This window comes from Bos mutus, chromosome 16 (assembly GCF_027580195.1).
Source record: "Bos mutus isolate GX-2022 chromosome 16, NWIPB_WYAK_1.1, whole genome shotgun sequence".
NCBI lineage: Eukaryota > Metazoa > Chordata > Mammalia > Artiodactyla > Bovidae > Bos > Bos mutus.
Window position 1 is genome coordinate 42,496,607 of NC_091632.1, and position 14,377 is coordinate 42,510,983.

The 14,377-nt window shown below is 44.2% G+C and overlaps 1 protein-coding gene and 1 non-coding gene across 6 annotated transcripts in view; one reads left to right on the plus strand and one right to left on the minus strand.

The window, feature by feature from the left end:
* The window catches only part of NMNAT1 (nicotinamide nucleotide adenylyltransferase 1), a 30,060-nt gene extending 16,019 nt beyond the window's left edge, over positions 1 to 14,041 (plus strand). For all 5 annotated transcript variants that reach the window (XM_070385211.1, XM_070385209.1, XM_005892709.2 and 2 more), the window contains 4 exons: positions 5,867 to 6,037; positions 7,639 to 7,822; positions 10,870 to 11,015; positions 11,789 to 14,041. In XM_070385211.1, coding sequence (XP_070241312.1) covers positions 5,923 to 6,037; positions 7,639 to 7,822; positions 10,870 to 11,015; positions 11,789 to 12,189 — 846 coding nt within the window. In that variant the 5' untranslated portion in view covers positions 5,867 to 5,922 and the 3' untranslated portion in view covers positions 12,190 to 14,041. The remainder of the gene's footprint in view (positions 1 to 5,866; positions 6,038 to 7,638; positions 7,823 to 10,869; positions 11,016 to 11,788) is intronic.
* On the minus strand, positions 9,794 to 9,866 carry TRNAG-CCC (transfer RNA glycine (anticodon CCC)). The gene has a single exon. It is a non-coding gene; the product is annotated as a tRNA-Gly (tRNA).
* Positions 14,042 to 14,377: the final 336 nt, after the last annotated feature.

The following is a 14,377-nucleotide window of genomic DNA, read 5'->3' on the forward strand; positions in this document are numbered from 1 at the left end:
AATTGGATTTAGCACTGAATGACTTTAGGGCACTTGTAGGAATCAGATCTCCCCTCCAAAGACAAAGGTTTATCCCCAGTGAAGATACTCAAAACAATAAGCAATTTGAAAATATACCCCCAGACTATTTATTTATTATTTTGTTTTATTTTTTGACATGTGAGATTTGAAGCTTGGAGTCTTAACCCCTGGAATGCCAGGGAAGCCCCCCTCACCTCCAAACTATTTGAAGCAGTGGCACACAGAGCTAAAATAGAGTCTCGGGTTTAAGGTTACTAATAAAAGCATTAGTGTCCCTTTGGCTTCCCTTGTAGCTCGGTTGGTAAAGAATATGCCTGCAGTGCAGGAGACCCAGGTTCAATCCCTGGGTTGGGAAGATCTCCTGGAGAAGGAAATGGCAACCCACTCCAGTATTCTTGCCTGGAGAATTCCATGGACAGAGGAGCCTGGCAGGCTGCAGTCCATGGGGTGGCATGGTCGGGCTTGACTGAGCTAACTAACATGCTAACTAACTAGTGTACCTTTAGAGCTGTAAATCTGAAGAGTTGCCAAGTCAATCCCTTTAGCAGTCGGGCAACATAGATTTAATTGTACTGAGCATTCTGAAGTGTGACAAGAAAACCCAGTTTTTTTTTAAGTTTATGTTTTAAAAGCTGACTTAATGTTTCCAAAATGTTTCATTAACGTTTACACATCAGTGTTTTTGAAACTTAGTAATAATTTTAAAATTGAAAGTAATTTTCCTTAAACCTCCAAGCATGTTAGTCGCTCAGTGGTATCCGACTCTTTGCAACCTCATGGACTGTAGCCCGCCAGGCTCCTCTGTCCATGGTATTCTCCAGGCAAGAATACTGGAGTGGGTTGCCGCACCCTCTTCCAGGGGATCTTCCTGACCCAAGGATCGAACCTGGGTCTCCTGCATTGCAGGCAGATTTTTTACCATTTGAGCCACCAGGGAAGCCCTTAAGCCTCAAGACAGCCCCAGGAAGAAATGACCTTTTTGCCACAGTGGGCTGGGGAGGGACACTTACAGCCTGAGCTGGTGAGATCTTGGCAGCCAACAGTGCAAGCGATAGGCTGAGTGAGCCAGACAGAAGTGAATCATGGTGACCGGGTCCCTGAGCACCTGGAGCAGGGCACGGAGGATCCAGAACAGTCCTGTTAGAGCTTCCAGACCTCTTCTCCACCTGCCAGGGCCTCCATCCATACACACCAGCCCTGCGAACACTGGGGGATGTGGAGGAAGTTCTCTCCAGGGGAGAGGGACAGGTCCTAGTCCTTTTAAAGCCACTCTAGGCTATGATAGGAGCTCCCTGTAACTTGATTCTTCTATGGCTTTAAGGGTCTGAAGTCTAAAGCTGGCTGTGTTAACAGTGAATTAGTAACACTGAGCTGGATATTTGAGACAGGTCACCAATGTGAAAAGAGGGAAAGCTTCCTTTAGGCTGAGAGATCAGCTTTCCTTTCTCAGCCCTTCCCCTCGGGAGGACCTGGAAACCTGAGCCCATCCCCAAGGGCAGGGGGAGTGCTTCAGGCTCTTTCATCCTTCCTTCTCTGAATAGCGAGCAACTCCGTCCCTCCGGGACCTGCTCAGTCTCCCTGGAGAGTGGTACCTGAAACTTGAACCAAGGCTGGACTCCAGCTGAACCCAGAGCCTCCACCAGGGTCCTTGAGAGCATGCTCAGTAGCTGGCCAGACACCCTAATTTCCCTGTGGGCCCAGATCAGATCAGATCAGTCGCTCGGTCGTGTCCGACTCTTTGCGACCCCATGAATCGCAGCATGCCAGGCCTCCCTGTCCATCACCAACTCCCAGAGTTCACTCAGACTCACGTCCATCGAGTCAGTGATGCCATCCAGCCATCTCATCCTCTGTCGTCCCCTGCTCCTCTTGCCCCCAATCCCTCCCAGCATCAGAGTCTTTTCCAATGAGTCAACTCTTCGCATGAGGTGGCCAAAGTGTTGGAGTTTAACTTTAGCATCATTCCTTCCAAAGAAATCCCAGGGCTGATCTCCTTCAGAATGGACTGGTTGGATCTCCTTGCAGTCCAAGGGACTCTCAAGAGTCTTCTCCAACACCACAGTTCAAAAGCATCAATTCTTCGGCGCTCAGCCTTCTTCACAGTCCAACTCTCCCCAGACCACCCAATAATAGCATAGGTGCTTTGTTTGCATGGGTATGAGGTGGGGCAGGTAACGGGTGGGCAGGGGCAGTAAGCCCCAAGTGAATTCTGGTGTCATCCTCGGGATGATAATTGAAAGGTACATTTAAATCATTCTAACCCATGAACTCTTTTTTAATGTTGTGTGGCACATTATTGACCCTTCTCCCCTTTATTTCCTCTTCACAGTTAGCAGTGTCCCTGTGATTCTGGCCACTGTTTGGAGTAGACCTCAAGTATTTATTGAATACATGTTTCCTAATTTCCATTCCCACTGACTGTACTTAAACTGAAGTTCTCATTACTTTTAACTGGACTTCCTATCTTGCTTTGCCCCTTCCAGTTAATCCGATAGCATCCCTGACATCAGTATTATCACTTCCTCACAAATAATAGCTACCATTTATTTTGACACTGTACCAGGCAATATGATCAGTGTTTTGCCACATCATGCCATTATCTCTATTTTACAGATGAGGACACAAAGTTAAATGGTCAGGTCAGGATCATACAACCATTTGCTGCTGTTCAGTCACTAAGTTGTGTCCGACTGTTTGCAACCCCATGGACTGCAGCACTCCAGGCTGCCCTGTCCTTCACTGTCTCCCAAAATTTGCACAGATTCATGTGCCTTGAATTGGCGATGCCATCCAACCGTCTCATCCTCTGTCACCCTTTTCTCCTCCTGCCTTCAATCTTTCCCAGCATCAGAGTCTTTTCCAGTGAGTCAGTTCTTTGCATCAGGTGGCCAAAGTACTGGAGCCTCAGCTTCAGCATCAGTTCTTCCAATGAATATTCAGGACTGATGTCCTTTAGGATTGACTGGTTTGATCTCCTTGCTGTCCAAGGGTCTGTCAAGAGTTTTCTCCAACACCACAGTTCAAAAATATCAGTTCTTCTGTGCTCAGCCTTCTTAATGGTCCAACTCTCACATCCATACATGGCTGCTGGAAAAACCATAGCTTTGACTCTACAGACCTTCATTGGCAAAGTGATGTTTCTGCTTTTTAATACGCTGCTTAGGTTTATCATAGCTTTCCTTCCAAAGAGCAAGCGTCTTTTAATTTCATGGCTGCAATCACTATCTGCAGTGATTTTGAAGCCCAAGAAAATAAAATCTGTCATACAACCATGTTACACCATCACCTTGTTTTTCTAAAACCCTGTTGTCATGCCATTGCTCAGAAACCTTCAGAGTTTCTTGTTATCTATGGAACTGAAGTTGCCATTTCTCAGCTGCTCAGTTAGGAGGGCTCATTTCCAATCTACACAGCCCCAGTTTACCTCCCAATTTTCTCTTTGGTGCTGGAGAACTTAGGAGTCAGGATACCTGAATTCTAGCCCTGGGTCGCCACTCAGTAACTCTGTCCAATGAGAGCAAAAAATCAGAGCAAAAGTAAGTTGGTCAACCTAGCAATTTGGTCTGAACACTATTGGGCTATAAATAAATGGTCCTTATGCAGGTCTTTGAGTGTTGGCAAGACTTAGGAGCACACAGTGAGGGGTTTTATAGCCTTAATTTCCAATTCATTTTCAACTCATTATTTCTTCTTTGAGATGTTTGTAATAGTGGAGAATTAGATAAACCTAAATGACTAATGATAGACGATTAACTGAAAAAACTAAATATGTAGCAATAGGTTATTATTTGGAATAAAGTAAATGTCCTTGGCCATTCTTTTTCTTTTTGGTGAAAATTAAATGATAATGTGCATGAAATTAGTTTATAAGTTGAGAAGTATCCGGTAAATGTTGGTTTGTTTGTGGTCATTCACTGTATTTCTACATTAATCGTAAAAATACTTCAGGTTCTACAGGTGATTCCCCAAAAGTTCCCAAAGCGCTTTGAGCATTTAGGCATCATTGGAATTATCTTTGTAAGTGCTCATAATTATTATTTTGAAACATAATTTGATATGTAAGAATATTTTAAACTTCACAGTAGTGAAGGTATTTTATTTATTGATCGTTAATAGAGTGTTTGTTAAAGAAGTAATTAGAACCGGTACTTCCCTGGTGGTCCAGTGGTAAAGAATCTGCCTGTCAATACAGGGGACCCAGGTTCAGTCCCTGTTCTTGGAAGATCCCACATGCTGCAGAGCAACTCAGTTGGTGCTCTAGAGCCCATGCTCTGCAACAAGAGAAGCCACCACAATGAGAAGTCCTCACGCTGCAACTAGGAGTAGCCCCCACTTGCTGCAACTAGAGAAACCCTGTGCATAGCACCAAAGTGCAGCCAAAAAGAAATAAAAATATTTTTAAAAAAGAAGTAATTAGAAATGAGTGATATGAGTTGGAAAGGTTCACCAAGTCCCTCTGCTCAATACTCTGTAATAACGTAAAGGGGAAAAGAATTTGTAAAAGAGTAGATACCTGTATATGTATAACTGAATCGCTTGACCGTACGCCTGAAACTAATGCAACTTTGTTAACTATGCTCCAGTATAAAATAAAAATCAAAAAAAAGCAATAATAGAAAGTGTGAGTTTATTTTTAAGACATATTTGGGTAAATTCCTCCTAATTAAAAAAAATTAAATTTTAAAATAAGTTGGCATGCATTACTTCAGTAGGGTTTTGGAAGGATCAAATGGAATAATCAATATCAAGAAGAGTTTGTCAATTGTAAACTGTTATTCAGTTGAAAGTGATACTATGACCTTGTTGACTAAGAGGAAAAGTACAGTTTTGAAGGACGGGTTGTTGGGGAGTTATATTTGATGGATAATAATGTCATTGTGGGGCTTCCCCAATGGCTTATCAGATAAAGAATCCACCTACAGTGCAGGAGACACAGGTTTGATCCCTGGGTCGGGAAAATCCCCTGGAGGAGGAAATGGCAACCCACTCCAGTCTTCTTGCCTGGAGAATTCCATGGACAGAGGAGCCTGATGGGCCACAGTCCAGAGGGTCTCAAAGAGTCAGACACGACTGAGCGACTAGACATAGTGGCACACAGCACAGTGTCACTGTATCTGCTAACCATGGCCACAATAGTGCAGTCACAGCACCATTAAGCTTTCAGTTTTGCTTATAAGTCTAGGCCCACCTTGTGGGCCAGCTGATCCAGGCTCAGCTGATCTCACCTGACTGCTTGTGCTTCTGGGCAGGTTGAGGCTTGACTGATCTAGGATGGCCTCGGCCAGGCAGCTGGCGATTGGCTGGCTGTCAGCGGGAGGACTGTCTCTGTCCTGCAGGTTCTGTCATCCTCCAGCGTGCTGGCCTGGGCTTGTCTTCATGGAAGGGCAGGAGTCCAAAAGAGAATGGGTGTGCACAATGCCTCAGAGCCCTAGGATCAGAATGGGCATGTTTTCCCATGTGCCACGTTATTTGGGCCAAAGCGAGTCACAGAGGGTGGAAGATTCCATTCCTTTATGAAAAGAGCTATAAATTCACATTTTAAAGGAAGGGTGGGGAAATGGAGCCATTTTTGCAATTCACCCAGCGTAGTCACTGAAGCCAAACATTTTTTCCATCTGTTTGGTTTGTGGATTTTTTGTTAGTGATGTTTTTTGTTTGTTTCTTACTTTTTGACTGCAGCATGTGGGATTTTGGCTCCCCAACCAGAGATTGAATCCGAGCACGCTGCATTGAAGTGCAGAGTCTATCACTGGACCGCCAGGAAAGTCCCTCCATTTGCTTGAAATGAGTATGTGGAAGGACATCAAAAGACTTGAACTGAACTTACTTTCTTTTTCCTTTGTAGGCAATAAGAGAAGTGTCAGAGTTTTCCATTTAGATCAACAACTTCAAATTCTCAGCATGGAGAACTCAGAGAAGACAGAAGTAGTTCTCCTTGCTTGTGGGTCCTTTAATCCTATCACCAACATGCACCTCCGGCTGTTTGAGCTGGCCAAGGACTACATGAATGGAACAGGTAGGAACAGTAACCAGCAGCAACGATGGGGTTCAGGATACACTGCCATAAAATGTGGCACCTTGGCCTGTTGGACATTTTAAGCTGGAGGATTTTGATGAAACAGCAGAAGCAAGAAGGTCACTCTGCCCTCCTCCCTCCACCCCTCTTCCCTGAAAGTGAAAGTCCATGGAATTTTCCAGACCAGGATACTGGAGTGGGTAGCCTTTGCCTTCTCCAAGGGATCTTCCCAACCCAAGGATCAAACCCAAGTATCCCGCATTGTAAGCGGGTTCTTTACCAGCTGAGCCACGAGGGAAGCCTATGAAGCAGACCGTAAAACATTCACACGACAGATGCCCTCCCTAAACTCAGAGAAATGGAGCATCCTTATCTATGAAGACAAAGGAATGCAAAGCAGACAGGCCTTGTTGGATTCCCCCAAGCTCCTACACTTACCTTGTATTCTCTGTTGTTCAGTCGCTCAGTCTTGTCTGACTCTTTGTGTCCCCATGGACTACAGCACGCCAGGCTTCCTTGGCCTTCACTGTCTCCTAGAGCTTGCTCAAACTCAGTGTCCATTGGGTTGGTGATGCCATCCAACCATATCGTCCTCTGTCGTCCCCTTCTCCTCCTGCCTTCAATCTTTTCCAGCATCAGGGTCTTACAATGAGTCAGCTCTTTGCATCAGGTGGCCAAAATATTGGAGCTTCAGCTTCATCATCAGTCCTTCCAGTGAATATTAAGGATTAATTTCCTTTAGGATTGACTGGTTTGATCTCCTGCACTCTTTGCTCTATCATATTTCCCCATGACTGTTCACTCTTCATCAAACCTAGCGTAAGAATACTTAGGTTTAACTGTGTCTTGGGCTCTTCATTTCCTTATTAAGGTTCCCATGTCACATAAATCTTACATTAAGTTAATTCATATGCTTTTCTCCTGTCAATCTATTCTTTGTCAGTTTACACCCAGCCAGGGACCCTAAGAAGGTCAAAGAAAACTTTTTCTCTCCTGCATATACACAGATTCATTTTGTTTTGTTATGGAAATAATCATGCTATGTGTTGATAGATGGATGAGTGTGCCAACTCACTAATAATCAGGGAACTAAAATAATAGAGTGATATTTTTCCCATCACCTTGACAAGAATTTTTAAAACCTGATAATGTCGAATATCAGGTGCTGGGAAGGAATGGGCTCTTGGATATTCAATGGATTAAGGCTTTTTACAAGGCAGTTTTGGGCATGACTGATCAACTAACATACACATAAGACAGTTTGGCAATATCAATCAAAATTTATTAATAAACTGCTGATGAATGGGTGGTCTGTTTGATGGGTATGAAATTTCAGTTGGGGAAGTTGAAAGAGTTCTGGAGATGGATTGTAGTGATGGTTGTATAACATGTCACAATATTGTACACTTAAAATGGTTTAAATGGTAAATTTTATGTTACGTCTATTTTACCACAATTAAAAATAAATAAATAAACCTGTATCATTGTTTAAAAAAAAGGAGGAGGGGATCTGTGACTATGAAACCATATTGATGATACTATTTCCTGTACATAAAATCTAATCTGTTATACCTTACGTGAAGTCTAATTCTTTACCCCAGGAAAATATAAAGTTATCAAAGGCATAATTTCTCCAGTTGGTGATGCATATAAGAAGAAAGGACTCATCTCTGCCTATCACCGAGTTATCATGGCAGAACTTGCCACCAAGAACTCAAAATGGGTAGAAGTTGACACATGGGAAAGTCTTCAGAAAGAGTGGACAGAGACAGCCAAGGTGCTAAGGTAACCATGGTGAAGTCCTGCAGTTCCCGTGTGGGGTCATCACAAGGCTGCGAAGCACATGAACAGGCCTGGGTACCATTCAGCCTTTGTGTCTTTCATTGTGTTTTGAGATGTTTGCATGCTTGTTAACTGTGTACATCCCTGTAAAAGAACAGGAAGTATACTTGGTCTGTCTGTGCCCCTGGTGAAAAAGGTAAAGCTGTAAGATGATGGCACTGTGGTCAGTCTTCTCAAGTATAAAAGACAAAGGCAGATAATTGGGCTTCCCTGGTGGCTCAGGGGTAAAGAATCTGCCTGCCAGTGCAGGAGACACGGGTTCATTCCCTGGTCTGGGAAGTTCCCCTGTGCCACGGAGCAACTAAGCCCAAGCACCACAGCTACTAAGGCCATGTGCTACATTTAGTGAAGCTCATGCTCAGCAACAAGAGAAGCCACTGCAGTGAGAAGCCACTGCACACTGCAGCTAGAGAGTAGCCTGTGCTTGAGAGTAGCCTCTGCTCGCCACAGCTAAAGGAAAGCCCAAACAGCAGTGAAGACCCAGCACGGCCATAAACAAATAAGTAAAATTTTATATATGTACAGAAAGATGAAGACAGGTGATTTAAGGAAGAGAGGCCATTATTCTTGATCACAGAGACCTGGTTTGGACACTACTTCCATGACAGCATATGGGGGGTTGTCACAGATCACTGTGCTCAGGAGTCTGAAACCGTTCCAGTTTAAGGATTCAGAACCCAGAGTGAGTAACATCTAATTATTACTTAATGTTCTCTTGAGTGGCATGTCCCTGGTGGCTCAGTGAGTAAGGAATCTGCCTGCAATGCAGGAGACACAGGAGGTGTGGGTTTGATCCCTGGGTTGGGAAGAACCCCTGGAGGAGGAAATGGCAACCCACTCCAGTATCCCTGTCTGGGAAATCGTATGGACTGAGGAGCCTGGAGGGCTACAGTCCATGGGGTTGCAAAGAGTTAGACACGACTGAGCTACTAAGCAAGCAACTTCTCTTGAGTATAAAACACAAGGGCTTTCTGAAAAACCTTTCTGTCTCATGTCTGTTCTTAGAGATGTCTATTAGAAATGTCTATTCTTTGAACCTTCCAGTTCTAACCATATTAATTACAATTTGGATAGGAAATAGAACCACTCTGAGCATTTTAAACAGAAAGGGACTTTAGGTCTAGGTTGAAAGGGCTGGAGGAGTGGAAGTGGTGGTTTGTTTCAAGATCATGTCCCCTTAACTGCAGCTGAAGTTCAGGAAACTGTTCCTGCTTCTGCTGCCACCAACGCTGCTATTGAACTGTCCCAGTTTCCTAGTGTGGGGGACAGGACAGTGGAATATAGGGTCTGGCTTCCATGCCAACCTGTCAAGGTGCAGAGCCTCCCAAATCTCTCTGCCTCTGAGGACCTCTGGGAGTGATTTCGGGGTGGGATTGAACCCAGCCAGCAAACAATGTCCAGCCCAGTGACTTACCCAGAAGCTTAGCAGGAAGAAGAGGGTGACTTCTGTTCGTTGGCCAGAAGTTCTCCCATCAGAAACCAGGCTCCTGTGTCCTCCTCACCCAGCCCTCTTTGGCTCCAGAGTAACCTTCCTGTTCATTCCGGATTCAACTCAGCCATTCCCGAGGGAAGGGGGTTACAGGCACCAGGGGCCCACAGTTGTCTCTCACACATGTTGCTCCTGTTACCTGGGTAACTGTACCACTGTAAAGCCGTGGGCATCCTGCCAGCCAGAGTGAAGCTGCATACAGATCCTGCCTGTGGGCCCTTCCGCTTAGGCTTCAGACACTTGTCACACCCTCAGACCTTATCCTCAGCATTGAATTCTTCATTACTAGGTTAGGCCATACTCTTTTTAAAAAATATTTATTTTTATTTATTTATTTGGCTATGCCAGGTCTTAGTTAAGTTGCATGGCATCTTCGATCTTCGTTGCAGCATGAGGGATCTTTAGTTGTGGCATGTGGGATCTAGTTCCCTGACCAGGAATTGAACCTGGGTCCCCTGCATTGGGAGTGTGGAGTCTTAGCCACTGGACCACCAGGGAAGTCCTAGTCAGGCCATAATCCTCAGTGGTCAAGGGTGTGGGCTCTGGAGCCAGACTGCTGGGATTCAGATTCTGGCTCTGCCATCTATAAGCTAAATGACCTTGGGCAAATTGGTCAGTGTCCTCCTCTCTCGATAGATATAATAAGCAATTCTGATAGAATGCTGGCAGTACTATAGTTGCTTTATCGTAACCAAAGCATTTACTGGATCTGATTGTTCTTGACTACCTCCTATGTCTAAGAGGCTCTACTAGAAGCTGGGGGTACAAACTCTAAGCCTGTACTTCCTCTCCATTATGGGGATAATAATAATATGACATGGGGGTTGAGAAGATTTCATCAAATCATTCATGCAATGGATTTGGTGTAGTGGTTAACACATAGTAAATAATCAGTGTTAACTCTGGTCATTATGACACAGACACATACAGCTTAGGATAGTAATAGCTACCTTTTGCTGTGCTCCCAGGAGTTTCCCTGCTCTCCATTCTTTTAATTTATTTTTTTAGTTTATTTTTGACCGTGCTGGGTCTTTGTTGCTGCACAAGTACTTTCTCTAGTTACTGTGCACAGGCTTCTCTTTGCAGTGCCTTCTCTTGTTGCAGAGTACAGGCTATAACCATGCAGGCTTCAGTAGTTGTGGCACGTGGGATTTAGTCCCTTAGTTCAGTTTCAGGGATTGAACCTGTGTCCCTTGCTCTAGCAGGCGGATTCTTAACCACTGGACCACCAGGGAAGTCCCTGTTGCTTTCCATTCTTGACAGCCAGAGCCCAGGGCTGCTGTGTCTTGGCCAGCATCCATCCTGACCTGACAGTACTGTGTACTTGAAGGTATCCATTCTGAGTAATGGGGCATTGTGTGTACCTGTGGTTACACGTTTTTAACAGCTCCCAACCTTTAACATTGTGTCAGAGGCTCTTAGGCCTCTCCACAGGGATGATATTTCAGTTGAGCATTGTGAGAAAGAGAAATAAATATTCTGTTGCTTTTTTGTTTTATAGACACCATCAAGAGAAGCTGGAGGCCAGTATCTGTGATCCCCAGCAGAACTCACCTGTGTTGGAAAAGCCTGGACGGAAGAGAAAGTGGGCTGAACAAAAACAAGATATTAGTGAAAAGAAATCCCTAGAGCAAACAAAAACGAAAGGTCTGTATGTTTTCCCAGGACTTAGCAATGAGGGCTGTTAAGACTCTAGGGCTGGGCAAGCCCCCTTTGTATTTGCTTTCATATTCAATATGTGTGGGTGCCTGGAAAATGCCCCTTGTTAGTTTTCTTTTCTCTTTCTTTTTTTGTTCTTCCTTTGGCTACATCACACAACTTGTGGGATCTCAGTTCCCCAAACAGGGACTGAACTCACGCTGCAGCAGTGAAAGCCTGAAATGATAACCACTAGGCCACCAGGGAACTCCCCACCCCATGTTAGTTTTTTGATAGGAGAAAAGGAGAGTCAAAGGCTCCCTGAGCTTATTTCTCCTGCAGTAGGTAGACCTGAACATTTGAGGTTCAGGTCTGGATCTCTTTTTGGAAAAGCTGAATCTGATAAAAATTATGATTCCTCAGAAAAACAGACATACACATTTTTTTTTGTCTGCACTGGATCTTTGTTGCTGCACGAAGGCTCTCTCTAGTGGCAGTGAACAGGGGCTACTGTTCGTTGCCATGCATGGGCTTCTTATTGAGGTGGCTTCTCTTGTTGTGGAGCACCAGCTCTAGAGCTCAGGCTCAGTAGTTGTGGCCCATGGGCTTTGCTGCCCCACCACACGTGGGATCTTCCTGGACCAGGGGTTGAACCCATGTCCCCTGCATTGGCAGCTGGATTCCTAACTGCTGGGCCACCGGGGAAAGTCCTACACATTCATTCTGATGCCAGGAGCTATTAAAAAAACAATCCCTGAGGCTCTATTTTCTCTTCTTCCCAGGTGTGCCAAAGGTGAAGCTGCTGTGTGGAGCAGATTTTTTGGAGTCCTTTGGTGTGCCCAATCTATGGAAGAGTGAGGATATCACCAAAATCCTGGGGGACTATGGACTCATATGTATTACTCGGGCTGGGAATGACGCCCAGAAGTTCATCTACGAATCCGACGTGCTGTGGAAACACCAGAACAACATTCACCTGGTGAACGAATGGATCACCAATGACATCTCCTCCACGAAGATCCGGCGAGCCCTCAGACGGGGCCAGAGCATTCGCTACTTGGTACCCGATCTTGTCGAAGAATATATTGAAAAGCATAATCTGTATAGCTCTGAGAGTGAGGAGAGGAATGTTGGAGTGGTCCTGGCTCCTTTGCAGAGAAACACTACGGAAGTTAAGGCATAAGAAATTCTACGGCATGGTATTTTAGACTTCTTTTTTTGGGAATTTGAAACCATGTGGGTGTTAGTAACTAGGGGAAGAAATGGTTATCCTCTTTAATAAAGTTTAACAGTTTGGTAAAATCAGTAGTAAATTAAAGTTAGGTTTATCTTTTTACTAGAAGTTGCTAAGATGAATGTTTTCAATACGTTGTTTTTAGTTTGGCTATGCCATGCAGCATGCGGGATCTCAGTTCCCCAAACAGGGATCGAACCCATGCAGTGGGAGCACAGAGTCTTAACCAGTGGACTACCAGGGAAGTCCACAAATTCCTTTATCTTTAAAACAAGAGATTAGCAGCACTAAAACCAGAGGAACATTCCATCAAACTAAGTACAAAAACAATTCAAAAAGAGCATCCTGACTTTACCACATAAAGAGAAGTGAAGTGCGAAAAGTGAAGTCTAGGAATTTCCTGGTGGTCTAGTGGTTAGGACTCTGCAGTCTCACTGCCAAGGGCCTGGCCTTAATCCCTGATTGGGAACTAACATCCCACATGCTGTGTAGTGAAAAAAAAAGAGAAGAAAATTAGGAGTCCACTTAAGATCCTGACTTAAGTTATGAAAGGAATGAACATTTTATGCATGCCTATTTCTGGGCGCCCCCTCACCCAAGGTGGCCAAACAATTTTTAAAATAATGATCTTGTAAAAGGCATCAGCTGTCTCCAGCTGTGCAGAATACAAGCTGTGAGTGATCTGGAAGACACTTAACACCAGTAGTTCGTTCTCTCTGACACGTCTCAGAAGGCCAGTGAAGCTTTGCTAAGGCATGTTGCCTGCAGCATCACTTTTGGAGGTAGGAAGAGGGGTCCAAGCCCTAGAGCATTTAGAAAGGTACACTGATGCCCTTGACAGTTAGGGAGCCTCTGCCCTCCATGTGTTATGCACGGATTCTCATTCAAGAGAATGAGAGGTCTCATTCAAGGATTTTATGAAGTGTGAATCCTCTTAGCCTTTACTCATAGCTTAATAAGCAAACAATGAAGGGACATGAGAAATACCACACTGAGTCAGCCCAGCAGTTCCTTTAGCTCAGAGCTTTGAGGCCCTGATGAATGGTTTGTGCAAGAAAGCGCCACAGTCTCAATCTAAAACTCTTGAGTTTTGAAAGACCCTTGCAGTTTCTGTTCCAGCCCCTGTGAACCTACCACTTGTGAGTTTAAGCAGAAAAAGAGTCTGTTTTGTATGCTTTGTTTCTTGTTCTTTTGTATGAACTTTAACCAAAGTAGAAAACTCAAATAATAATTGAAGTCATAACATTATGTTAAAAAGACAAACTTATTATATGATTTGCTACTGATTAAAATTCTGTGGCAGTTTTACCCATTAGTAAAGCACAAACACCAGAAATAGCTTTTTTTAGAGTAGTTTTATGGTTCATGAAAATCATTCTGTGATAGAAACAGGACTGAAGTTAACTTTCTAAAGAAAGTAGAATAATTTACCTTTACATACCTAAAGAGCGCACGCACACGGGAGAGAGAGAGAGAAAGAGCTTTGGTTCCTCCTTTTATATATTTTTTTCCTCCACCTGGGCCTGCCCTATGCAAATTGGGCTTAGCCAGGAGTGCTGTTTGTTCTGCCTGAAGTCTTCACTCTGGTCCTCAGACCTTCCTTTGACCTTCCTTGTCTTTTAGCCACCGCCATTTTGGACTCCTTTTCCCCATTCTACCTACCTAACAATTTCATACTACACTACTCTGGATGAAGGATTTATATCTCTGCAGAAGGAAAAAAAAACACATCTGTGCAGTTGAATAGTCTTATCTGAAGCCACAGTTTTAAAAAGGAAATAAAGTTGGCAAATGTAAATTCTGTGGCTCTTGGCCTCTTTTAATTTTTACTTATTTATGGCTGTGTCAGATCTTGGTTGCAGCATATGGGATCTTTCATTGTAGCATGCAGACTTCTTTCTAGCTGAGCCCGCCAGGGTCAGTAGTGACAGCTCACCTGCTTAGTTGCCCTGTAGCATGTGGGATCTTAGTTCCCCAACCAGGGATTGAACCTGTGTCCTCTGCATTGGAAGGCAGATTCTTAACCACTGGACTACCATGGAAGTCCCCATTCCTGGCTTATTCTTACTGAAGTCAGTGGATCTATTTCTCAAAGACAGAGAAGAGTACAAAGCTTGGCACTCAGTGGTTTCAGTCT